Source organism: Podarcis cretensis (assembly GCF_951804945.1).
Source record: "Podarcis cretensis genome assembly, chromosome: 12".
In the NCBI taxonomy this organism is placed as follows: domain Eukaryota; kingdom Metazoa; phylum Chordata; class Lepidosauria; order Squamata; family Lacertidae; genus Podarcis; species Podarcis cretensis.
In genome coordinates, this window is record NC_137181.1 from 8,552,207 (window position 1) to 8,578,291 (window position 26,085).

The following is a 26,085-nucleotide window of genomic DNA, read 5'->3' on the forward strand; positions in this document are numbered from 1 at the left end:
CTGTTGATTTCAAAGAGAGGAGGGAGAGATGTATCTTTTTGACTTGCTTCCCAGTGGAAAATCAGCAGGATGTAGAAGTGCTAGGCTTCTCCTGATTTGCACTCACTGCTTTTTAATGAGAGATGCAACTCAAATGGGTTTTGATAATGGATTTGTGAATTCCAGGCCACTTGAGCTCTGTCTCATGTGGAATTGCTTCTTACGTCAAGGACCCACTTCCGTCCCAGTTGCTTATTTAAGCATCAAGATTTATTTATTTATTTTTAAGGCTAGGAAGTATGCACACCAAAAATACATAAATGAGACCAAAAAAATGCACAGTTGCTCAGTTTGCACTCAGGTTCTTTCATGTTGTTTAGTCGTGTTCGACTCTTCGTGTCCCCCTGGACCAGAGCATGCCAGGCACTCCTGTCTTCCACTGCCTCCCGCAGTTTGGTCAAACTCATGCTGGTGGCTTCGAGAACACTGCCCCACCATCTCGTCCTCTGTCGTCCCCTTCTCCTTGTGCCCTCCATCTTTCCCAACATCAGGGTCTTTTCCAGGGAGTCTTCTCTTCTCATGAGGTAGCCAAAGTATTGGAGCCTCAGCTTCAGGATCTGTCCTTCCAGTGAGCACTCAGGGCTGATTTCCTGCAGAATGGATAGGTTTGATCTTCTTGCAGTCCATGGGACTCTCAAGAGTCTCCAGCACCAGAATTCAAAAGCATCCATTCTTCGGCGATCAGCCTTCTTTATGGTCCAGCTCTCACTTCCATACATCGCTACTGGGAAAACCATAGCTTTAACTATACGGACCTTTGTCGGCAAGGTGATGTCTCTGCTTTTTAAGATGCTTTGTCATTGCTTTTCTCCCAAGAAGCAGGCGTCTTTTAATTTCATGGCTGCTGTCACCATCTGCGGTGATCATGGAGCCCAAGAAAGTAAAATCTCTCACTGCCTCCATTACTTCCCCTTCTATTTGCCAGGAAGTGATGGGACCAGTGACCATGATCTTAGGTTGTTGTTTTTTTTATGTTGAGCTTCAAACCATATTTGGCGCTCTCCTCTTTCACCCTCAATAAAAGGTTCTTTAATTCCTCCTCACTTTCTGCCATCAAGGTTGTGTCATCTGCATATCTGAGGTTGTTGTTTCTTCCAGCAATCTTAATTCCGGCTTGGGATTCATCCAGCCCAGCCTTTCGCATGGGTACAAATGCCAAAAAAACAAAAACAAAAAAGTTGCAGAATTACTCTTACAAACACAAGGTAAATCTTCTGAGATATAATAGTGAAGTATTTCTCCAGTTTTATATCACAAGAAAAGAAACGGAGAAGGAATTAGAAGCTATTGGAAGGAAACACCTATGTAGTGGTGATATTTAACTAATTAACTATTTAATCTCTTTGAGCCGCACACCTTCCACAAAAGAATTTTTTTTTAAATGCGCTCTGGGAGGACCAGAGCAGAACATATTAAAAACAATCTAACAAAGAAAATGAACCAATAAAACCAACAGCAGCAGAAAAAGCACACAACAACTTTGCTTCGGAGCCAGCCTAAATAATTCAGTCGAAGTTTTTAAAAAGGTCTGGGGAAATGAAAAACGAAAAGAAGTTTCGGCTGCTGCCTAAATCTGGTGATGGGGGAAAGAAGGACAGGGAAGAAAACAAGAAAAGAGAAAAACCTTTACAGCTCTGTTCCTAGGGAGAGGCTGAAAATGTTGGCCATTGAAACCCAGGGCACTTCCAAACGAAGCTTTTAGTATTTGACATTTTATTATGTTTTATATGTGCTGGAAGCCACCCAAAGTAAGTAGGGTATCAATAAAATATAATAGCAACAGCTATTATTATTATTATTATTATTATTATTATTATTATTATTATTATTTTGAGCATACATCCTGATTGGTTTGCAGGGCGATTACACAATGTGGGCTATTTGGTGATCATGCATTCTGATCTGTGACATTACATCAAAGGAAACACCATTTCCCCCTGCATTTCCTGGTCACTTTCCTTCCTGCAAAACATCCAATTTTTTTGAGGGTGGGGGGGGGGATAAATGGACTTGTCGTACGATCCGTTGCAATGGCGCAACCCAAATTTTTTCATTTATAAAAGTATTTATAGCTTGCCAGTTCATGCAATACAGCACAGCAGTGTGCTACAATATATACATGATGACTGGCTAATAAAATAAATAAAATCTAAACAGCTGCAAGGTCTGTCAGCTTTAACAAGTCTTCAAAAGATGCCTGAAAGTCGGAAGCAAAGGGGCCTATTGCAACTCTGCTGGAAAGCTGTTCCACAGCATAGGACTGGCAATGTGAGTGAGTGAGTGAGTGAGTGAGTGAGTGAATGAATGAATGAATGAATGAATGAACGAATATTTGCGTCAACCATAGGCCATAGCAATAAAACAACAATACGATATACAGAGAATAAAAATAAAAAGTCAATTATATAAAATACATTTTTGGGTTTTGAATCAATAGTCAAATAGTGGATCTTATTCTAACTGCCCCAGCTAAAAACCTTGCAACCTTTGCTGTCACCTGCTCATCTTGATCTGCCAAGAGAAAGGGCACTGCGGTAGTGGCTGGGTGACCCAAAATGGACAATAGAAGAGGGGTGATAATCTCATTCCTCAAGTCTTTATGAAAATGCAAGCCAGAAGGTCATGCACCACCGATTCGGTACTGCCATCTCCACAGGGACATAAGATTTTTTCGTGTGGAATCTGTTGGAATCGTCCCTCGAGGACAGCTGAGGGCAAGACATTCAATCTTGCAAGAGTAAAAGCGCGTCTATATTTTAGAATTGCTAGGTGAAATGTTTGAACTAGAGGGGAGGCTAGTCCAGCCTTTGTAACACATGAGGCAATGAGGCTTTTGAGCTTGCTGATCGGAAGGTCGGCGGTTTGAATCCCCATGACGGAGTGAGCTCCCATTGCTCAGTCCCAGCTCCTGCCATCCTAGCAGTTTGAAAGCACACCAGTACAAGCAGATAAATAGGTACCGTTGCAGTGGGAATGTAAACAGTGCTTCCATGCACTCTGGCACTCGTCATGGTCTCCGTGCACCAGTAGCAGTTTAGTCATGCTGGCCACATGACCTGGAAAGCTGTCTGTGGACAAACGCTGGCTCCCTCGGCCTGAAAGCAAGATGAGTGCTACAACCCCATAGTCACCTTTGACTGGACTTAACCATCCAGGGGTCCTTTACCTTTTACCTTTTTTTTACCTATGGCTTGTCTTATCATTCCGCTTTTATTTTTCACCTTAATGCAATATTCCTGCCTCTCTGTGTGTGTGTATTTGTGTGTCGTGCGTTGCTTGATTTCGATTCGGCACCCAGACCTATCATTATTTTTTAGCCAAGGGCAGTGAACATGGCAGTTTTCACCTTTCCTGCAGCTTTTGGTGCAAATCATGTTTTCATTTTTTTAAAAAAAATAATTTAAAAAATCCAGTGCATCTGAAGATGCAAGGAGCTTTTTAAAAAACCACCTTCTCTCCTGTTGGATAATTTTGCAAAACCTAATTGGAATGAAACTTTGGAATGCCCCCAGGCTGTGCTGTTGCAAACACACACACAGAGGCACACAGTCAGAGAGAGATAGAGCTGCAGCAGCCCTTGGAATGTAATTTTTGAGCTCCAATACACGGTGGGTGTTGAAAAGACCTTCGATATTGTGGAGTGTGAAAGTTGGGGAAATAATATCTCGGAGCCATTCTCCACCTCATTAAGACACTGATGCGGCGCTCTTTATGCAAAATGTTTAGCAACTGGAAAATGAGGAATGAAGCTGCTTTGCACAAGCCATTAATTCTGAAGCGGTTTCACAGTAGTCTTCTTAAAGTGCAGACAATTATTCCGGAGCCAACAGTTTGCAGATTGCAACCTATCCCAGCAATTCTTCATTTGCGTACTGCAAGAGATCTGCTAGCATGTCATAAGAAATGAACAAATCAAAATTCTCCTGCGAGGCCGAAAACTCCCACACACAAAGGGATGTTCTGACCTTCTTATATTAAGCCTGATTCGTTTGTTTGTTTATTAAAATTAATTTTATTGTTATAATTAATTTCATTTCTACGCCGCTTCATATTTTAAAGGGGGTAAATCTCAGAGTGGTTTACAACTCATTAAAACACAACATTAAACAATCCAGAATAATAATAAAGACTCAAGCTTCGAGGAAAATATTTCAGATCCTTCTCTAAGCGACATTTTGCTTTCCCCATATTATTTACCTACTTGATTTATAGAGCTGCTCCACAGCAAAGGGACTCTAGGAAGGCAGTGGGGTGTAGTGGTTAGAGTGCTAGAGAGACCAGGGTTCAAATTCCCACTCAGTCATGAAGCTCCCTGGGTGACCTTGGAGATGCAAAAAGGAGGAGGGGTCATACTATCATATGTGGTGGACATGTGTAAAGGTAAAGAGACCCCTGACCATTAGGTCCAGTTGTGGCCAACTCTGGGGTTGTGGCACTCATCTCGCTTTATTGGCCGAGGGAGCTGGCGTACAGCTTCCGAGTCATGTGGCCAGCATGACTAAGCCGCTTCTGGCGAACCAGAGCAGCGCACGGAAACGCTGTTTGCCTTCCCACCTACTTGCACTTTGACGTGCTTTCGAACTGCTAGGTTGGCAGGAGCAGGGACCGAGCAATGGGAGCTCACCCCGTTGCGGGGATTCGAACTGCCGATCTTCTGATCAGCAAGCTCAAAAGCCTCATTGCCTCATGTGTTACAAAGGCTGGACTAGCCTCCCCTCTAGTTCAAACATTTCACCTAGCAATTCTAAAATATAGACGCGCTTTTACTCTTGCAAGATTGAATGTCTTGCCCTCAGCTGTACTCAAGGGACGATTCCAACAGATTCCACACGAAAAAATCAGCAGTCCTAGGCTCTGTGGTTTAACCCACAGCGCCACCTGCGTACTTCGTGGACATGTGTAGCCATTGGCAAATACTGGAATGATATTTACAATGAGTTTAAGAAACTATTTAAAATCACCTTAAAAAAAACCCCTAGAGATTTTCCTAATTGGTATACTACCACCAGAAATTAAAAATGATATAAGATCATTGTTTATGTATGGTATAACAGCAGCTAGAACCGTTATAGCAAGGAACTGGAAGAATGACACGCTTCCAGAGATTACAGATTGGCAGATACTCATGTTAGAATATCTACAATTAGCAAAACTGACGGGATCAGTTAGAGGGCCATCGAAACAAAAAACAACTAGAGAATGGATAATATTTAAGAATGATGTAAAACGTTATTGTACAAATAACTCCATATTAGCAGAAATTGAGTGATATTCATAAAGAAAAAGATCAAAGGAATGTATACAAAGCAGAAAGAAATGATATTATACAATGTAAACCTGTGTAAAAAAGCAAGTTATATCAAACAGTATAATGAGAAGGATTATGCTGATGAGTACTTTTACCATGTAAATAACTTTGTCTCTTTTTTTAAAAAAATGATTTCTTTGTTTCTTATCTTTGTTACTTCTTTATTTATTTTTTTCTTTGTAAATTTTCTATTTTATATAATTTTCTTTTTTTTTTTACCTGTTAAGAGATAGTACATAATGTTTGTATGGACATGCAAATCCTTTAATCAATAAAGAATTGATAGTTCAAAGAAAACAAAAACAAATTCCCACTCAGTCATGGAGCTCCCTGGGTGACCGTGCTGTCAGTCGCAGCCCCTTAACCTACATCGCAGGGTCGTTGTGGGGATAAACTGAGGAGGGAACGGAGACCATGGACTACTTGGAGAAAAAGCTGGGATAGAAAGGCAATAAGAGAGCCAGTGTGGTGTAGTGGTTAAGAGCTGTGGACATGTAATCTGGGGAACCGGGTTTGATTCCCCGCTCCTCTGCATGCAGCTGCTGGGTGACCTTGGGCCAGTCACACTTCTCTGAAGTCTCTCAGCCCCACTCACCTCACAGAGTGTTTGTTGTGGGGGAGGAAGGGAAAGGAGAATGTTAGCCGCTTTGAGACTCCTGAAGGGGAGTGATAAAGCGGGGTACCAAACCCAAACTCTTCCTCTTCTTCTTCAATAAGCTTTTTCAAAAGGTCCTTATGAAAACTCAACAGCATTTTAATGCACATTCCTCCTAATAGGCACATACATGCAGATTTTGCAATGTGTATGAAATTTTGCATCAGGTGCACATTATTGCAAAGCAGTTCCCGCTAATGCATTTCATATGTTATTTTCACCAAAATGTTCATTTTTGTTCATTTTAAAAATATGTGCTTTTAAAGAAAAAAAATTGCATTGCAAAATTCGGAGATGTGGGAATTGCCCGGAATAGCTGTGTTTCAGTTCTTACAGTGTTTCAGAAACTGTGAATTGGGTCGGTTCGACTTTCTCCCTCAGTATGTCTCTTGTTCCGTCAGCAAAATGATTTCTCCTTCCACCGTGGAATGTTCTCCCCCCTCCTTTCTCCTATGCCCCCCCTCAGATCTGATCTAGGGGTTTCCTGAACCCTCTGGGACAGATTTGGGGGGGGGGCATGCGCAGGGAGGGAAGGTAAAATCCGGTTGCGCAAGTGGAAATCCTTGCAATGGTGAGAAATGGCAGTAAAGTCCTACTCCCAGTATCTCCAACAGTGTCGGATTTATGTATAGTGGTGCCTCGCAAGACGAAATTAATTCGTTCCGTGAGTTTTTTCGTCTTGCGATTTTTTCGTCTTGCGAAGCACGGACTTTGGAAAAGCTTCAAAAATCACCAAAGTCTTCAAAAACCTCAAAAAGGGCTACCACACCGCGTGCTATGAGTTGCTCCTCAAAGTGAATGCACGGTTTTAAGAAAAAGGAAACAAACTTGCAAGACAAAGGAAACAAACTTGCAAGACGTTTCCGGCTTGCAAAGCAAGCCCATAGGGAAATCCATCTTGCGAAGCAACTCAAAAAATGAAAAACTCTTTCGTTTTGCGAGTTTTTCATCTTACGAGGCATTCGTCTTGCGAGGTACCACTGTATAAGCTAAGCAAGCTATAGCTTACAGTCCCACTCTCTTGGGGGGGCCCCAAAAAATTAAAGGGGGAAAAACTGGATGTACATTTCCAAAATATAAGATAAAAATAAAATAAAACCTACCTACAGCTACAGTGTTTTGTGTTGTGTAGGCTGCTATTATGTAAGTAATGGCCCCCGCCTGCTAGCCTGCGCCCTAAAATATCACTGATTTGCTCCTTTCTATATACAGGGTGCCTACATTCTGCATGGACTGATTGTAAGAATTACTTTGATAAAATGCATATTTTGTTATGTGCAAATGGCTTTAGATACCTATGGGTGCCATAAACGACCATATAGCATATATTCAACACAAAAAACAGCAGCAATTTGTTGTTGACAAAGGCCAGCTGGACTTATAAAGGGCCCCATTACCTTCAGTAGCTTAGGGCCACATCAAACCTAAATCCAGCTCTGATCTCCAACCAGGAACGGGTGCTCTGTAGACCATTTCCACCAGAGAGATGGAATTTGGCCCCCCAGTCAAAATGATTTGCCGAAACCCATGAGGTGGGACCGATTCGGATGGTCCGCCCCCGCCACTTAATGGATCCAAATGGTTTCCAGAGAGTGGTAGGGGATGCTTTATCCCATGTTGATGGCCTTTCAGCCGATTCCCTGGTGGCCCGCTGGAATGTGGAGTTAACCAGGGCTATTGACTGTTTGACTCCGAAGCGCCCTCTCCGATTGCATGGAGCCCGGAGAGCCCCGTGGTTTTCCACGGATCTGAGGGCAATGAAACAATCGTTGAGACGGCTAGAGCGCCGGTGGCGGATAACTCATTCCGAATCTGACCGGACACAGGTTAGAGCTCAACGTCGAGCCTACCAAGTGGCGATAACGACGGCGAAGAAGACTTTCTTCACCGCCTCTATTGCATCTGCAGAAAACAGCAGCAGGAGACTCTTTCAGGTGGTTCACAATTTAGCGGAACCACCTGTAACATCGGGGCCCAGTACGGGCCACATGTTCTCCTGCAATGATTTTGCAAATTTTTTTGCAGATGAAATCGCTCAGATTCGGGAAGAAGTAGACTCCACCGTGGGAGCAGGGCCGGGGCGGGAGAGTGCTAGAGTCCTGTCTGGTCAAGTTGTGTGGGATCAATTCCAATCTGTTACCTCCGAGGATGTGGACAGGCTGCTTGGACGAGTGAAGCCAGCCACCTGTCTCCTTGCCCATCCTGGCTTATAAAAGCTAGCCGGGAAGGACTAGAAGTGCTGTTTTTGGGGGACAGGAGGCGGGCAGGTGTGGAGAATTCCCTGGTCCTGAATGGGGTAACTGTGCCCCTGAAGGACCAGGTGCGCAGCCTGGGAGTCATTTTGGACTCACAGCTGGCGGTTCCCTCACTGCGAGAGGTCAAGTTACAGGGAACCAGGCAGAGGGCCTTCTCGGTAGTGGCGCCCACCCTGTGGAATGCCCTCCCATCAGATGTCAAAGCAATAAACAACTACCTGACGTTCAGAAGACATCTGAAGGCAGCCCTGTTCAGGGAAGTTTTTAATATGTGACATTTTAGTGTATTTTTCATCCTTGTTGGAAGCCGCCCAGAGTGGCTGGGGAAACCCAGCCAGATGGGCGGGGTACAAATAATAAATTATTATTATTATTATTATTATTATTATTATTATTATTATTATCTTGGAAATGAAGCCTCAATCCCAGTGTCTGTTGAGAACGCCACTCTGCCAGCAGAATTTAGAAGAAGGAAAGAGTCGGAATCCTTGCTGAGCTGCTGCAAATCGCTCTGATCCAGCGGATCCCAGTCTAATTCCCCCCCCCCCCAAATCTTGACATAGGAATGCGGGGGGGGGGGAGTGTGAAAATTCTGCAGTCTTATTAATATTCTAATCCTTAATATTTACTACCACCTATTCTTTTTCTGCCCCTAAGCCTATTTGTTACTTCCAAGAATTTTCTAATTATCTTATATCACAATATTTAGCTAAATATTCTTTAAATTTCTTCTGGCCTTTGCCTCTTTAGGAGCATCCGATGCCTTCGGAATATTATCCACTGGAATCTGATCACCACCTTCATCCTGAGGAATGTGATGTGGTTCTTGCTGCAGATGATAGATCACGACATCCACGAAAACAATGAGGTACTAAATCATCATCATCATCATCATCATAGAATTAAGCAACTTGCAGTTGGCAATGCAGGGATTGCAGACCAACCAAAGCAGTAGAAATGGAAAAGCATCTCCTGGTCTGCCCCGCAGAGGACCTTAAGGTCCATGAATAATCATAGTTTAGAGGTTCCGGGCCCTAAGGAAGTCAGATTATCCTCCACCCGGGCCAGGGCCTTCTCAGTGATGGCTCCGACCTGGTGGAATGCTCTGTCCCATGAGAGCAGGGTCCTGCAGGATTCAACTTCCTTTCTCAGGGCCTGTAAGACAGAGCTATTCCGCCTGGCTTTCAATTTGAACTTAGCCTGATCTTTTATTCCCCTTCTTTCCCTCCCCCTCCCCTCTTTATGAAGATTACCCGCTCTGGGATCCCACAGCTAATTCTCCCCTGGTCTCCTCGCTGGCCCAAATAGGACTCATTTAGCCAGCTAGCCCTGGTGACTACCTAATGTTTATTGGATGGATTTCCCCCCCTAAATTGATTTCTGAATTTTGAATTTATTGTTATTCACGTTTTATACTGTATGTTATGCTGTTTTATGTTGCATCAATTAAGTGTTTTAAATTGGTTGTTAGCCGCCCTGAGCCCGGTTTTCTGAACTGGGAAGGGCAGGGTATAAATAAAAATATATATATTTATTTATATATTTCCTTCCTGCGTTGGAGGCTGTGTTTGCTATGCAATCCATCCTGGGTTACAGTGTTCCAGGCTGACTTTTGGGGGGCTGGGTGATGCTCTAGTCTGCAACAGGGTGGGAGCTGGGTACCACGTGGTCTCCTGCACAGCCCTGCCACCTGGTTGGCCCAGAGGGATGCTTGTAAGCCGGACGGGCTGGAGCGCTCATGATGCAAGGATGCTGAAAACTCATTCTGAAACGATCCGTGCTGAAGAGAAGCAGGGAAGCTGATGCGTTCAGGCACAGAGAATTCAAAGTGGGAGGCTGGATGAGGACCCGGTAGTTGAATGCTGGCAAGACAAAGGCCTTGTGGGCAGGTGGTTCCGAGGTCTTCAGCTGGGATAGCTCGGTTGGTAGACCGTGAGACTTTTAATCTGAGGGTGGTGGGTTTGAGTACCACGTTGGGCACTGCAGGGGTTTGGACTAGATGGGCATCACAACCCCTTCCAACTCTACAGTATTATGGTTCCATGAAGCCTTCTCCAGCCAAGTAGGGTGGCTGTTTGAGACAGGGTAGTGCTCACCTTTACAGAGCTGGTGTGACATTTGGGGGTACACCTGGGTCCCTTGTTGTCATAATAATAATAATAATAATAATAATAATAATAATAATATATTTATATTCCGCCTGTCTGGCTGGGTTTCCCCAGCCACTCTGGGTGGCTCCCAACAGAATATCAAAAACATGATAAAAACTTCCCTAAACAGGGCTGCCTTCAGATGTCTTTTAAAAGTCAGATAGTGGTTTATTTCCTTGACATCTGATGGGAGGGCATTCCACAGGACGGGGGCCACTACCGAGAAGGCCCTCTGCCTGGTTTCCTGTAACCTCCCTTCTCACAATGAGGCAACCTCCAGAAGGCCCTCGGAGCTGGACCTCAGTGTCTGGGCTGAACGATGGGGATGGAGACGCTCCTTCAGGTATACTGGACTGAGGCCGTTTAGGGCTTTAAAGGTCAGCACCAACACTTTGAATTGTGCTCGGAAACGTACTGGGAGACAATGTAGGTCTTTCAGGACCAGTGTTATGTGGTCCTGGTGGCCACTCCCAGTCACCAGTCTAGCTGCTGCATTCTGGATTAGTTGTAGTTTCCGGGTCACCTTCAAAGGTAGCCCCACACAGAGCGCATTGCAGTAGTCCAAGCGGGAGATAACCAGAGCATGTACCACTCTGGCAAGACAGTCTGCAGGCAGGTAGGGTCTCAGCTTAAGTGGTCACAGTAGTTTTGCGTACCGTCTTCCAGCTTCTGTTTTTGGACAGAGATGACCTGACCACAGTGATCTGTGCATTGTCAACGTCAAGACTGGCTTGCCGTAATGCGTGCCACATGTGGCTACCCTTAAGGCTGAGTCCAGACACTGCGGCTTACCTAGGAAGCAACCTTATACCAGGCATAGGCAAACTCGGCTCTCCAGATGTCTTGGGACTACAACTCCCATCATCCCTAGCTAACAGGTTCAGTGGTCAGGGATGATGGGAGTTGTAGTCCCAAAATATCTGGAGGGCTCAGTTTGCCTATGCCTGCCTTATACTGAGACAGACCTTTGGTCTATTGAGCTCAGTATTGTTTACACTGACTGACAGCAGCTCTCCGTAGATTCAGAAGGAGTCTCTCCCATCCCTGCCCAGAGATGCAGGGGACTGAAGCTGGAACTTCTGCATGTAGGATATGTCCTCTGCTGCCAGGCTATGGCCGCTGAGCTATGGAGGGACTCAGAAACATAGCAGGAATGGAATGGACTATCCTAGGAAAGGCTGGCTGGCTGGCTGACACTCTAAGCAGAAGTACTCTGCACTGCAACATTATGTTGCAGACCCCGCTTGTTTTATATGTACTGAATACACACACACACACACACAGGTGCATTTTATTCCCAGAGTTTTAGACCCTGCTATATGCACTCATTTTTTTTCTCCCCCCAGTAGTCTGATCCTTACAAGAACTTTAAAGTGATTTATGATGCTACACCTCACCCAGGTCTTGATGGTACCTTGAGAAGAAGGAAGGGGAAACAAATTCAATCCATTAATCTCCCCCCCCCCCCGAAAAGATCATTCCTATAAATAATCCTTGCCTCTTAGACAGGGCTCAGTCCTAAATAATAGGATTGTGCCAGACCAAATTATAGTCCCTCCTTGTCAACGCCTCAGAATTATGGTTTTCATTCTGCCTTATCTCATCTCTCCTTTTCTTTCGTTATCCTGGACAACGTCCCTCCAGCAAATATTCTGGGCCAGTCCTGGCTTCCCCCCCCCCACTTGCAAAGACTCCTGGGAGATGTGGTTTCTTAGAGGGGCTGAGAGTTGTTAAGAGAGACCACCACCCTCATCCCCCTCACAGAACTTCAGTTCCCAGAGTTGTTTAACAACAAATCCCTCTTCCCAGGGGACTCTGGGAATTGTAGCTCTGTGAGGGGTCTCCTACCAGCTGTCAGCACCCTAGGACCCTCGTACGTACAGGACCGCCTCTCCTGGTATGCCCCACAGAGGACCTTAAGGTCCACAAATGACAACACTTTGGAGGCCCCAGGTCTCAAGGTGGTTAGGTTGGTCTCAACTAGGGCCAGGGCCTTTTCAGTACTGGCCCCGACTTGGTGAAATGCTCTGTCACAAGAGACTAGGGCCCTGCGGGACTTGACATCTTTCCGCAGGGCCTGCAAGACAGAGCTGTTCCGCCTGGCCTTTGGCTTGGACTCGGTCTGACCCTTATGTTTCCCTCCCCGTATGGCCTTGATTTATGGGCTACTTTTAAAATGAGGCTGCATTTTAAATTGCATTTTAACCTGTATTTTAAATTGGGGGTTCCCCCCCCCATTATGTTTTTATTGTAATTTTACTGGTGTTAGCTGCCCTGAGCCTGGCTCTGGCCAGGGAGGGCGAGGTATAAATTATTATTATTATTATTAATATTATTATTATTATTAACAAACCACCGCTCCCAGGATTCTCTTTGGTGTAAGCCAGACTGCATAAAGTGGCGTCGTAGTGCTTTGAATCATAGAACTGTAGAGCTGGAGGGGACCCTGAGGATCATCTAGTCCAACCCAAGAATATGCAGCTGGCCCTTAAGGGAATCGAACCTGCAACCTTGGTGTTATCAGCACCACACTCTAACCAACTGAGCTATCCAGTACGTAGTGCAGATGGTGTCAAAGCCCATCGGAATATAGCTAGGATGCTGGACTAAGATGGGTCATTGACCTGATTCCCCCAAGCGATTTATTTGCCTCTTAAATGAGTTCCAGGTAAATTGAGAATGAAAATGAACTTACCTACTGATCACCAGAAGCTCATTCTTTGCCTATTAATTGCATGGGCGAGAGAGGGAGGGTGGGCTACCCTCACTTATCCGCCCCCCCCCCCCCGCATTAAAATCTTTCGTGTTTTGTGCAAATGAAGCCCAGAGTTCGGGTTCCTCAGGGAGACAAGACAAGGCCTCTCTTTTAGCTCAGCTTAATCAGCTGGCTGTATAATTTTATGTCTCTCCAAAAAGGAGAATTGATTAGTACCTGTTTAAGGAATGGTATGTCTAATCACATGCTTCGTGAGCTGTGAGCTTGCGAGTCTGGAGGGAATTAAGCCATTTTCTTCATTTTCTGAAGCGGAAACTTTTTAATAATAATAATAATAATAATAATAATAATAATAATAATAATGTATTTTTAATTAATTCTTTTTCAAATAGAGTCATTCAGATATAGGAGCCTAGGCTGTTGCCTTATAACATTTCAGACCCTGGGCCCATCTAACACAGTATAGCATTCCTAGTCCCTTCGGATGGAAAAATCTGCTCCAATGTTGTGAGCAATACCTGCTGATTCTCAACAGACAAAGGGTTGGGTGGATATTATTTCCATTCGTTAGGGAGCAGGGAATCAGTGCATTCTCAAAAACCTAGTGCCTCACACCATGATAAATAGGGCAATCCTATATGTGTCTACTCATAAGAAAGTTCCATTGCTTTCAGTGGCGCTTCCCTGAAGGTATATATCAGGCATAGGCAATCTTGGCCCTCCAGATGTTTTGGGACTACAGCTCCCATGATCCCTAGCTAACAGGACCAGTGGTCAGGAATGATGGGAATTGTAGTCCCAAAATATGTGGAGGGCCGAGTTTGCCTATGCCTGGTATATATGGATGAGACCTGGCAGACCCTGCTCAGCCAAACAAACAAACAAACCCTACCCTAAGTCTTAGAATCATAGAATCATAGAGTTGGAAGAGACCACAAGGGCCATCGAGTCCAACCCCCTGCCAAGCAGGAAACACCATCAGAGCACTCCTGACATATGGTTGTCAAGCCTCTGCTTAAAGACCTCCAAAGAAGGAGACTCCACCACACTCCTTGGCAGAAAATTCCACTGTCGAACAGCTCTTACTGTCAGGAAGTTCTTCCTAATGTTTAGGTGGAATCTTCTTTCTTGTAGTTTGGAGCCATTGCTCCGTGTCCGCTTCTCTGGAGCAGCAGAAAACAACCTTTCTCCCTCCTCTATGTGACATCCTTTTATTTATTTGAACATGGCTATCATATCACCCCTTAACCTCCTCTTCTCCAGGCTAAACATGAAGTCTAAACATGAAGTCTATCATGGATCTCTCAGTCTAGCCTACCTTACAAGGTTGCTGTGATCATTGAAGGACATGTCAATGTGAAAAATGCAAAATACATTTCTGCAATTATTTTCACTTGTATATTGTGGGCGCACAATAAAAAGTCTTGTTTAGGCTGAATTATCCCAGCAGGTCAGGAATATTGCAGATATTAATATTGCACAGTTTGAAGCAACTGGATGCATAAAAACTAATTCCTTCTGAAATAAAAACATTGCCAAGGCCCATAAGTTTAATTAAAAACTTTCCTCGCAGAACTTTCTTCATAACATAGCAGAAATATCAAATGATACATCGAAACAGTTCCATAAGACATACACCAGTCCAAGGCATAGGCTCCAAGTACCTGACAAAATATGAAATAATTCCAACAGAAATAATTCCAACAGACCTAGAAGCAGAGGTCTGTTTCTCTCCATAGCCTGCATTCCAACCGGCATCCTGTTTTAGGCTGTTTACCTGGAGAGCTTCATTTACATCTCAGAGTCTGGGAACAAAAAAATGGCAGATGCCACCCTTCCAAGACAGCAGATTTGCAATTCAATACCTCTCATGTGGTCTAAGGTTAAACACTCCCGTGTTAGCTAGCAGAAAACAACCATAGTTCATTATCGACTCAGTCAGAGTTCAGAGTCCTATTCTTGCCATCAATATAGCCCCATGGAAAATCCCCATGTTAAAGCCTTCATGAATACACATAGCCATTCCCACTTCAGTGTCAATTAAACCAATTAAACTTAACGAGGAAGTGTTCACCTGCCCTGTAGGCCTCACCTATGCTTCCCTTCTGCTTCCCCTTCTAGCTGTGGTGCCGGTGCATCACAGCCATCTTCAACTACTTTGTGGTGACCAATTTCTTTTGGATGTTTGTGGAAGGCTGCTACCTGCACACGGCCATCGTCATGACCTACTCGACAGACAAGCTGAGGAAGTGGGTTTTCCTCTTCATCGGATGGTGTAAGTAACACGCCGTAGGCTTGTCTAAACAAACAAAAAAAAGTTTTTAGGTCTCGCAGAGAAGAGCCACCTGCCTGATATCAATAGGCAGGGAGGTCGAAAGTGTGGGTGCTGCCACGCTAAAAAAAAAATCAGGTCCTTACAAATGCAGAACAGATATTATGGGGCAGCAGTAGCAGTGCCAAGTCTGCTGGTCGAAGCAGTCAAGTGGGCATTTGTGGCTGGGAGAAGGAGTAGGTACCATAGCTGTCAACCGTCCCTTATTTGGCGAGAAACTCCCTTATTGCAGCGCCGTGTCCCGCTGCTGTCCCTTATTGATGATGTCCCTTAAATTTCCCGGGTTTCATGCTCACCCGGCTTGGGAGGGAAGCAGCGGCTCGGGGTCTTCTGCCACGAGAGAGCGTGCGCGCACGAGCTGCCATGTCTCCGTCTCTCCCTTTTTCCCTTCAGGGGCGCGTCGTGAGGAGATGGGTAGTGGCGGGCGGGCAGGCAGCCCCTCTCTTGCGAGACTTCCGCCGCGCTGCCAGAGGAAGCCAGAGGCGGCTGAGGAGGCGGCCTGAGGGAGGAGGAAGAGGAGGGGATAGGGAGGGACGCAAAAGGGCGGTGCTTCAGCGGCCGCGGCAGAGCCACAAACGCCTCATGCCAGGCTTGTGAGCGGCGTGGGCGAGAGTCTGTCTCCTCCCCTCCCTCTCTCTCAGGAGGGGAAGGGCTGATGGAACTCCTCGCACCAGGACAACAGCAGCACCGACATGCTGCTTAGCATCCCCTCCAACCAGTGCAGCATCTTAATGTAGTGATTTCCCCCTCTCCATCCCTTTCATAACTCTATTTTTATAAATCATTTGTCCATCCATAGTTCAAATTTTTACAAGTTTTCTGTCAATCCTACCAATGTATGTAACTCTTTAAAATAGCTTTTCAACTAAATTATAAACTTTCCCCATTCTTTATTAAAGAGGTCCTCTTCCTGGTTTCTAATTCTGCCTGTAAGCTTTGCCATCTTGACGTCGTTCATCAGTTTTGTCTGCCAATCTTCTTTGGTCAGAGTTGTAGACCCTTAGGATCATCTAGTCCAACCCCCTGCAAAACATAGTTGCAGCAAAAGCAGCATGGCTCCATCAGTGCGGGATTTCTGTATAAGCTAAGCAAAATCCTTTATTTTGGCTGCTGATCCCTTATTTTTGAGTCTGCTGGTCCCTTATTTTCAATTGACAGCTATGGTAGGTACGAAAGGGGGTGGAGGTGACCATGGGGTTTGTGGGTGTGTGCAAAGGGGGCTGTACAACTGCAGAGAAAAGGCACACGAATTTGTCAAAGCTACCTGGACAAACTCTCTTTCCCCCCTGCCCCACTGCTTTTGCAGGTATTCCTTGTCCAATTATTATTGCCTGGGCTGTCTGCAAGCTGCATTATGAAAACGAGCAGTGAGTACAACCTTTTCATCCATTTCTCATGACTGAGTAGCTGGGTCAAAACTCTCCTTAGCAGGCGCCAGCGTCTGTGTGGATGCGCTCTAACCAGGGACAATGGAAAGTGAAAATTGCCATGAGATTAAGATGGACAGGATTCTATCTGCCAGTTTTCATTTTTTATATATATAAGATATTTATTGAGATTTTCCAGAATAATACATTGTAAAACAACAAGAAAAGAAACACAAAAATACAAAAAAGAATTCAAAAACCATTAAAAAAAAGACAAAACACATAAAATTTCCCTTTACTTATTTTCTTTTAACTTATTTTCCAGACCTCCTCATACCTCCCTTTCTTATATTCCAATTCAAATTATTAATTCAGCAAATCCTCTCCATTAGTTTTTACTTATTTCAAAACCTTATTTTCCCTATCTCTTAAAGCATTACAGCTGGGAACCACTTAATTTCTATCCAACATCATTCTAGCATTCATTAATTTTACAATATTTCTGCAAATAGTCTTTAAACTTCTTCCAATCTTCTTCCGCCGACTCTTTTCCCTGGACTATCTGTCAGTTTTCAGAGCTGGGTGCTTTGAAGGAAGGGAGTTGCCACAAATTTTCAAGGACCCGACAGCCGTTTGAAGGCCATTTCTTCCCGATTCCTCACCTCATCCTTTTGCTAAGAACCAGCCAAACGCTTGCTAATTGGATGACATGTGAGAGCATGTGTAAACTCTGAAGGAGGAAAATATCTCCTCATTTCCACAGCAGACTTGAAAGTGAGGAGGTGCACCTCAGACATTTGACCATGTATGCGCATTGCAAGGGCTGTTTGGAAATTGTAATCTGCCATTACAGTCTTTGTCGAAAGGGAGTGCATGTGATGGAGACACACACCAGATTCACCCGTTTCCTTTCCCATGCGCTATTGTGCTGAAAAACGAAATGGCGTTTCAGAAGCCGTAGTTGTGTGCAATCCTTCAAGATCCAAGCCAGCCTTAGTCTAGTTTAGTTGATAGGTGGGATTTGCACGAGCTTAAGAAATGATGTTCTGTTTGCAGGTGCTGGTTTGGAAAGGAATCGGGGAAGTATATAGACTACATCTACCAAGGACCAGTGATTCTTGTCTTGCTGGTAAGAAAAAAAACGGCATTGGAAGCCTCCTCGGAAATATGCAAAATTCCACCTGTCTCAATTTCTACCTGGATTTAAGGTTTTCATGTGACCTGACCATGTTTACAGAGTGGTAAAGGTAAAGGTAAAGGTAAAGGTAAAGGGACCCCTGACTGTTAAGTCCAGTCGCGGACAACTCTGGGGTTGCGGCGCTCATCTCGCTTTACTGGCTGAGGGAGCTGACATTTGTCCGCAGACAACTTTTGGGTCATGTGGCCAGCATGACTAAGCCGCTTCTGGTGAACCAGAGCAGCGCACGGAAACGCCGTTTACCTTCCCGCCGGACTACTTGCACTTTGACATGCTTTCGAACTGCTAGGTTGGCAGGAGCAGGGATCGAGCAACGGGAGCTCACCCCGTTACAGGAATTCGAACCGCCAACCTTCTGATCGGCAAGTCCTAGGCTCTGTGGTTTAGACCACAGAATAATAACAACAACAGCAACAACAATAATTTTATTATTTATACCCCACCCATCTGGGTAGGTTTTTGAAGCCACTCTGGGCAGCTTCCACCAGAATATAAAAACATGGGAAAAGGCCTTCCACAGGGAGGGCGCTATCAGCAAGAAAACCCTCTGCATTATCAATCTGCTATTGATTTGCTTGCTGATGTCTTTAATAATAATAATAATAATAATAATAATAATAATAATAATAATTGTTGTTGTTGTTTAGTCGTTTAGTCGTGTCCGACTCTTCATGACCCCATGGACCAGAGAACGCCAGGCACTCCTGTCCTCAATAATAATAATAATAATAATAATAATAATAATAATTTATTATTTATACCCCGCCCATCTGGCTGAGTTTCCCCAGCCACTCTGGGCGGCTTCCAATCAAGTGTTAAAAACAATACAGCATTAAATATTAAAAACTTCCCTAAACAGGGCTGCCTTCAAATGTCTTTTAAAAATAGGATAGACTTATTTCCTTCACGTCTGAAGGGAGGGTGTTCCACAGGGTGAGCGCCACTACCGAGAAGGCCGTCTGTCTGGTTCCCTGTAACCTCACTTCTCAGAATGAGGGAACCACCAGAAGGCCCTCGGCGCTGGACCTCAGTGTCCGGGCTGAACGATGGAGGAGGAGACACTCCTTCAGGTATACAGGACCGACGCCATTTAGGGCTTTAAAGGTCAGCACCAACACTTTGAATTGTGCTCGGAAACGTACTGGGAGCCAATGTAGATCTCTCAGGACCAGTCTTAGCGGCCGCCCCCAGTCACCAGTCTAGCTGCAGCATTCTGGATTAATTGCAGTTTCCGGGTCACCTTCAAAGGTAGCCCCACGTAGAGCGCATTGGAGTAGTCAAAGCGGGAGATAACCAGAGCATGCACTGTTAGGATATTCCGTTCCACCTTAAAAGGGGACAGGCTGTTGTGAGTCACAGCCTACGTATTTCCTGTTCACAGGATGTTTCTGTTTTGTTATTGCTTTCATTTTCTCTCTGTGCCTGAGACATCAACGCAGGCAGTCATGTTTTCTTTGTTCTGACCAACGCTGAATAAAATTGTAAATAATGCTCTCCTGCGTGCATCTTTCGCTGTGCATTATCTGCTGATAGAGCATGCAAGAGCTCTGGAATGTGGGAAGCTATTTCTGGGGCTCATGTCGCTAATTAACTGGTACTGCGTTTCTACAAGAGATCGCTGGATCGTCCGGAGACGGCATGGGGCATGATGGCCTTTGTCTCCCTGGCAGTATCCCAACATGCACCACTCTGGCAAGACAGTCCACAGGCAGGTAGGGTCTCATCCTGCATACCAGATGGAGTTGATAAACAGCCGCCCTGGACACAGAATCAACCTGCGCCTTCCTTTGTTGCCATTTTCAGTTTCACTGACAGTGGAACAGACTGCTAGAGGTTTTTAAGCAGGGGCTGGATGGTCACCTATCCGGGATGCCATACAGCAGATTTCTTAGATTTGGACTAGAGGGCCTTTGAGGTCCCCCTGCCTCTATGCTATGCCTCTCTTTGGCACAAAAGGCAATTTTCCAGTCTAGTGTTTGACTTGCTGTTATGTGCTTCCGTAAGGCAAGTTGTGAGATTATCCTTACGCTGCAGGTGAGGCGAACGGTATGGAAATAAGAGGCGCTCCCATAACGCCAGAATTCGTGGACATGTGGGAGGTTCAAGGCAGACGAAAGAAAGCATTTTTTTATACACAGCGCTTGGTTGAAATATGGATTTCTCTCCCACAAGCTGCCATGATGGCTAGCAAGCTGGGCGGCTGTAACAGAGGATTAGACAAATTCATGGAGGAGCAATGGCTGCCAGCCACAGTGGCTGTGCTCTGAACTCCACTGTCAGAAGCAGCTGTGCTCCTGAATTTCAGGTGCCATGAAATCGCAAGAGGGAAGAGAGCTTTGGTGCTCGAATCCTGCTTGTGGCACCTCGTTGGCCACTGTTAGAACAGACTGCTGGACTAGATGGGCCATTGGCCTGATAAGGTGGACTCTTCTTAAAAAGCTGCAGGTATAGCAATGCACCACAGAGCCACAGAATTTTTGAGCTGGAAGTGTAATGGTTGTAAGGGGGTTACTTGTGCGTAAATTGCCTTCGGTTTAGTTTGATTGCTTGCCCAACCATGCTTAGGCTCACAGCTCGCCCTCCGTGACCTGTTAGTCACTTGCAGAATCCGTCAGTGGGCGTTTCTTGAACCTCTTCCAGCATAAAAGCTGTTTGACGCCAAGTCTCCGCCTATGTTCCCTGCACGGAACTCGTCTGCGCAAGTAAGGGGAAGGCTGGGGCGTGCCAGCACTCTCTCCACTAGTTTCTGGTGAAGGGTCTCGGAGCCCTGTCACCAATTCCTCCATCTCCCTCTCTTCTCTACTGGTGTTACGCTGAATTCCTTCCCCCCTGCTGGTCCCCTCTCCGGCATCGCTCTGGAGCCCTGCCTCCGCCTCTCGCTCTGATGTCAGTTCCCTGACAGGAAGGAACCCATAGGATCGTCTACGTAGTCCCTGCCATGCTATGAGAATTTGAACCCTGGCTCAAATTCACCCCAACACTTGCAAAATGTCAGCAAGGCTTGGCGTGCATATGCAGCTTTTTGAACCAATTCCACAGGAGATCCCAGCAAGGCCCCTGCTGCACGCTATGATCCTGGTACCACTGTCTAATGGCAAAAAGATGTCTTTCAGGCCCATCAGCAGCTGCAGGAAAGATTCCTCTCTGCTGCTCCCCCCCCCCCACACACACACCAACTTTTTCCATTTTGTTTTACCTGAAAAGCAGCCCTTCTCTTGTTGCCTTGGGATTTGGTGGCTGATCATTCCTCAGCTGGGAATGAGATGACTTAATTGGACGGTTTGCTGTCTCCAAAGCTCCGCAGACACAATATTGTCAGCCCAGGTGAGAAGCGAGGCGAGGAAGGAAGCAGAAACCAGTGGAGGCCAATAAGCTCTTAATGACATGCCGGGCAGAGCCTCTCTCTTCCTTGCATAAAAGCATCCTTAGCAGTTCAAACTGCAGAGAAAGAGATTGGAGTGAGCCACCTGCAGAAGAGGCTCCCTGCTCTCTCTCATAATAAACACCTTCTCTCCACCGTCTGCTGCTTGCTTATCGCGGGGCAAGAGGAAATGGAGCCGGTTGGTTGTTGGTTCCCACCAGTTTACATCCAGAGAGGGGAAATGGTCTGTTAGGGTGAATGTGGCATTGCCCAGCCAACCTCAGTCGGCCGTCAGCCAGCTCACACCTGCCTGGCTCCATTTGCCAAAAAATGACCAGTCTTCTCTGCTAACACAGTTGTCCATTTGGAAAATGGGGATCAGAAACCTTTGTGGGTCTACTTCAAGCCATCAGTAGGTCCCAGAACATCTTCTTCCGCCCTCTGTGCTATAGCACCAAATGATAGGTGTGGGGGGGGGGGGAGAGAGGGGGGTAGGGCCAGATTTAGGTTTGATGAGGCCCTAAGCTATGAAGGCAATGGGGCATTTATATGTCCAGCTGTCTTTTGTCAACAACAAACTGTCGCTGTTTTTTGTGTTGAATATATGCTAAGTGGTAATTTTTGGACCTAATAGGTATCTAAAGCCATTTGCACATAACAAAATATGTATTTTATCAAAGCTATCAGTAGGTCCCAGAGCATCTTCTTCCGATCTCTGTGCTATAGCACCAAATGTTAGGTGTGTATGGGGGGGGGGGGGAGAGAGAGAGAGCTTTAAAAACTGTGACATGTGGCCTTTGTCACTCTATTTATGGAAATCATAATGGTAGGGGTTGATACTGCTGAGTGAATAAAAGGTTGGGTTTTTTTTTACAATAGGCAACAGACTCGTAAAAGAGCCGCCGATTTGTGGGAAACGATGATAAATGCACTTAATGAGTTCCTTGAAACACGCTTGGCACCAGATTCCCCTTAATTGTGTTAAGACAGCGCTACACGACGGTTTACAGGAACCTTCGTTGTATGTGTTTAACCGCTGCAAGACAGACCACCAGGAAGCCTCGGAAGGCGGAATGGCTTAGAACGGCTTGGGAATTATTCACTTTAACAAATTTAACGCAGCCCGTCAATTTTCTGCTCGATAGTGCCAATCAGCTCTAAACATGTCTATGAATTGCTGTTGGTCCTAGCAGACAAATGGGATCTCCATGTTTCAGGAGTGGTAAGCCTGTATATTTAGAAACACAGGAAACTGCCTGGTGTTGAGTCAGAACCATTTGTCCATCTGGGTCAGTCAACACTGGTTGGCAGCGGTTCTTCAGGGTTACTGTCACAGAATCTCCTTCCTTGGAGGTTTTTAAACAGAAGTTGGGCAGCCACCTGTCAGCGATTCTTTAGCTCCGACCCCTGCATTGCAAGGGGTTGGACTAGGTGACCCATGAGGCCCCTACCACCACTAATAATAATAATAATAATAATAATAATAATAATAATTTATTTATACCCCGCCCATCTGGCTGGGCTTCCCCAGCCACTCTGGGTGGGTTCCAACAAAATATTAAAATACAATAATGCATCAAACATTAAAACCTAGACAGCATCTTAAGAAGCTGTCGACATCATCTTGCTGACAAAGGTCCCTATAGTTAAAGCTATGGTTTTCCCAGTAGTGATGTATGGAAGTGAGAGCTGGACCATAAGGAAGACTGATCGCCAAAGAATTGGTGCTTTTGAATTATGGTGCCGGAGGAGACACTTGAGAGTCCCATGGACTGCAAGATCAAACCTCTCCATTCTTCAGGAAATCAGCCCTGAGTGCTCACTGGAAGGACAGATCCTGAAGCTGAGGCTCCAATACTTTGGCTACCTCTTGAGAAGAGAAGACTCCCTGGAAAAGACCCTGATGTTGGGAAAGACGGAGGGCACAAGGAGAAGGGGATGACAGAGGACGAGATGGCTGGACAGTGTTCTTGAAGCTACCAGCATGAGTTTGACCAAACTGCGGGAGGCAGTGGAAGACAGGAGTACCTGGCGTGCTCTGGTCTATGGGGCCACGAAGAGTTGGACATGACTAAACGACTAAACAACAACAACAACAAAAACCAGGGCTACCTTCAGATGTCTTCTAAAAGTCTGGTAGTTGTTGTTCTATTTGACGTCTGGTGGGAGGGCATTCCACAAGGCAGGCGCCACTACCGAGAAGACCCTCTGCCTGGTTCCCTGTAACTTGGCTTCCCTATAATTCACATAGGCGGAGGACCATAACCAAAGTGGTCCACCTCGGATGCTGTTGGACCATGGTTCTCATCACACCATTGGCAATGCTGGCTGAGGCTGATTGATGCCGGGGTCCATCTGAAGGGCACCATGTTGCCTCTGCCACCTTGCTCTAACCATTACACTGCTCTGCCTCTGAAAAGAGAGCAAGGAATCATGGTATCCTTACAATGCCCGCCAACAGAACTCTTCCCAGGTGCATCTGTCTGGGGGGGCTGTGTGGAGTTCTCCGGCCCGCCCCACTTTCTTCCTCGGATATACTGTATTTCCAAACATTTCGCAAAATAGCTCCTTGATTGCAAAGATCCCTCGTTTCCTCATCCCTTGCCACTCTTCCGGAAGCAAGTTGCTCACGTTTCAAGATGAATATTCAAAACGAGCCAGCGGGGAGGCATGTGGTTTTGCCATTTGCTCCTCCGTTCAGTCTTCTTTGAGCATCTCAAATATAATAAGTGGACTTTTAGACCAGGCCGAAGGTGAGGGTGTAAGTCTGGTGTATACGAAGCCCTGCCTATAATTTTGAAGGAAAAGGTCCGCTTTAAATTCTTTCATTACATTTCTTCCGCAGCCAGCCATGTCTTAGGAAATGGGTGGAATAATGTTTATACCTTGATTGTAAACTGAGCCTTACTCCCAGGTAACTGGGTAAAGACAGGGCAGCCTTACACTGCAATACGGAGCATTTTTTTCAGAACTAAATCCCACTGGGGACGCGGGTGGCACTGTAGGTTAAACCACAGAGCCTAGGACTTGCTGACCAGAAGGTCAGGGGTTTGAATCCCCGTGACGGGGTGAGCTCCCATTGCTCGTCCTTGCTCCTGCCAGCTTAGCAGTTCGAAAGCACGTCAAAGTGCAAGTAGATAAATAGGTACCGCTCCGGCGGGAAGGTAAATGGCGTTTCCATGCGCTGCTCTGGTTCGCCAGAAGCGCCTTAGTCATGCTGGCCACATGACCCGGAAGCTGTACGCCGGCTCCCTCAGCCAATAAAGCGAGATGAGCGCCGCAACCCCAGAGTCGGCCACGACTGGACCTAATGGTCAGGGGTCCCTTTACCTTTTTAAATTCCACTGAGTTCAATAGGATTTACTCTCTGGTATGTTCCTGACCATTCTCAGTGTTGCCATTATTATTATTATTATTATTATTATTATTATTATTATTATTCACTTTTTCCTCTAACAGGGACTCAAGGCAGCTTATTTCATTCCACGTATCTGTGGAAGGTGTTGCATATTATCCTTCCCTCGCCCATTTCTTTTACAACGATCCTGTGAGGTAGGATTGGCATGGAGGTTGTAATTGGCTCGAGGTGGCCAATGTCAATGTGCGTATGGCATCTATGTGTGTGATAGACATCAGACATGGGAGAAGCCTCCTGATGCAGAAGGGGATGTCCCTATTTTCATCTGAGAAATGTTAGAGGGCATGGAAGCATGCTGCCTCTGACAGCGAACGCAGAACACAGCTTTCATGGCCAGTAGAACAGGATGCTTGGGAAAGATAGGTAAAGGTAAAGGTACCCCTGCCCATACGGGCCAGTCTTGACAGACTCTGGGGTTGTGCGCCCATCTCACTTAAGAGGCCAGGGGCCAGCGCTGTCCGGAGACACTTCCGGGTCACGTGGCCAGCGTGACATCGCTGCTCTGGCGAGCCAGAGCCGCACACGGAAACGCCATTTACCTTCCCGCTGGTAAGCGGTCCCTATTTATCTACTTGCACCCGGAGGTGCTTTCGAACTGCTAGGTTGGCAGGCGCTGGGACCGAGCAGCGGGAGCGCACCACGCCGCAGGGATTCGAACCGCCGACCTTTCGATCGGCAAGTCCTAGGCGCTGAGGCTTTAACCCACAGCGCCACCTGCGTCCCTTGGGAAAGATAAAAGGTAAAGGTAAAGGTACCCCTGCCCATACGGGCCAGTCTTGACAGACTCTGGGGTTGTGCGCCCATCTCACTCAAGAGGCCAGGGGCCAGCGCTGTCCGGAGACACTTCCGGGTCATGTGGCCAGCGTGACATCGCTGCTCTGGCGAGCCAGAGCCGCACACGGAAACGCCGTTTACCTTCCCGCTGGTAAGCGGTCCCTATTTATCTACTTGCACCCGGAGGTGCTGTCGAACTGCTAGGTTGGCAGGCGCTGGGACCAAGCAGCGGGAGCGCACCCCGCCGCAGGGATTCGAACCGCCGACCTTTCGATCGGCAAGCCCTAGGCACTGAGGCTTTAACCCACAGCGCCACCTGCGCCCCTTACTTGGGAAAGAGAGGCTCCTCTTAATAAGTTCTTAATTTCTTGGTGGCACTACAGTGTTGCCCAGAAAACCAGCAGCCTTTGACCAGCTGTAGCATGGATTTTTAATATATATATTTGGCTCAGAGCTTGGCAAAGCAGCCTGGGCTGCACAGTTCTGTCTGACAGTCTCCATCTCCAGAAGCC

General features: G+C 46.0%; 1 protein-coding gene across 6 annotated transcripts in view; it reads left to right on the forward strand.

The window, feature by feature from the left end:
* The window catches only part of CRHR2 (corticotropin releasing hormone receptor 2), a 204,642-nt gene that overhangs the window by 147,673 nt on the left and 30,884 nt on the right, over positions 1–26,085 (forward strand). For all 6 annotated transcript variants that reach the window (XM_079946965.1, XM_079946967.1, XM_079946966.1 and 3 more), the window contains 4 exons: positions 9,008–9,125; positions 15,245–15,398; positions 16,762–16,822; positions 17,879–17,951. In XM_079946965.1, coding sequence (XP_079803091.1) covers positions 9,008–9,125; positions 15,245–15,398; positions 16,762–16,822; positions 17,879–17,951 — 406 coding nt within the window. The remainder of the gene's footprint in view (positions 1–9,007; positions 9,126–15,244; positions 15,399–16,761; positions 16,823–17,878; positions 17,952–26,085) is intronic.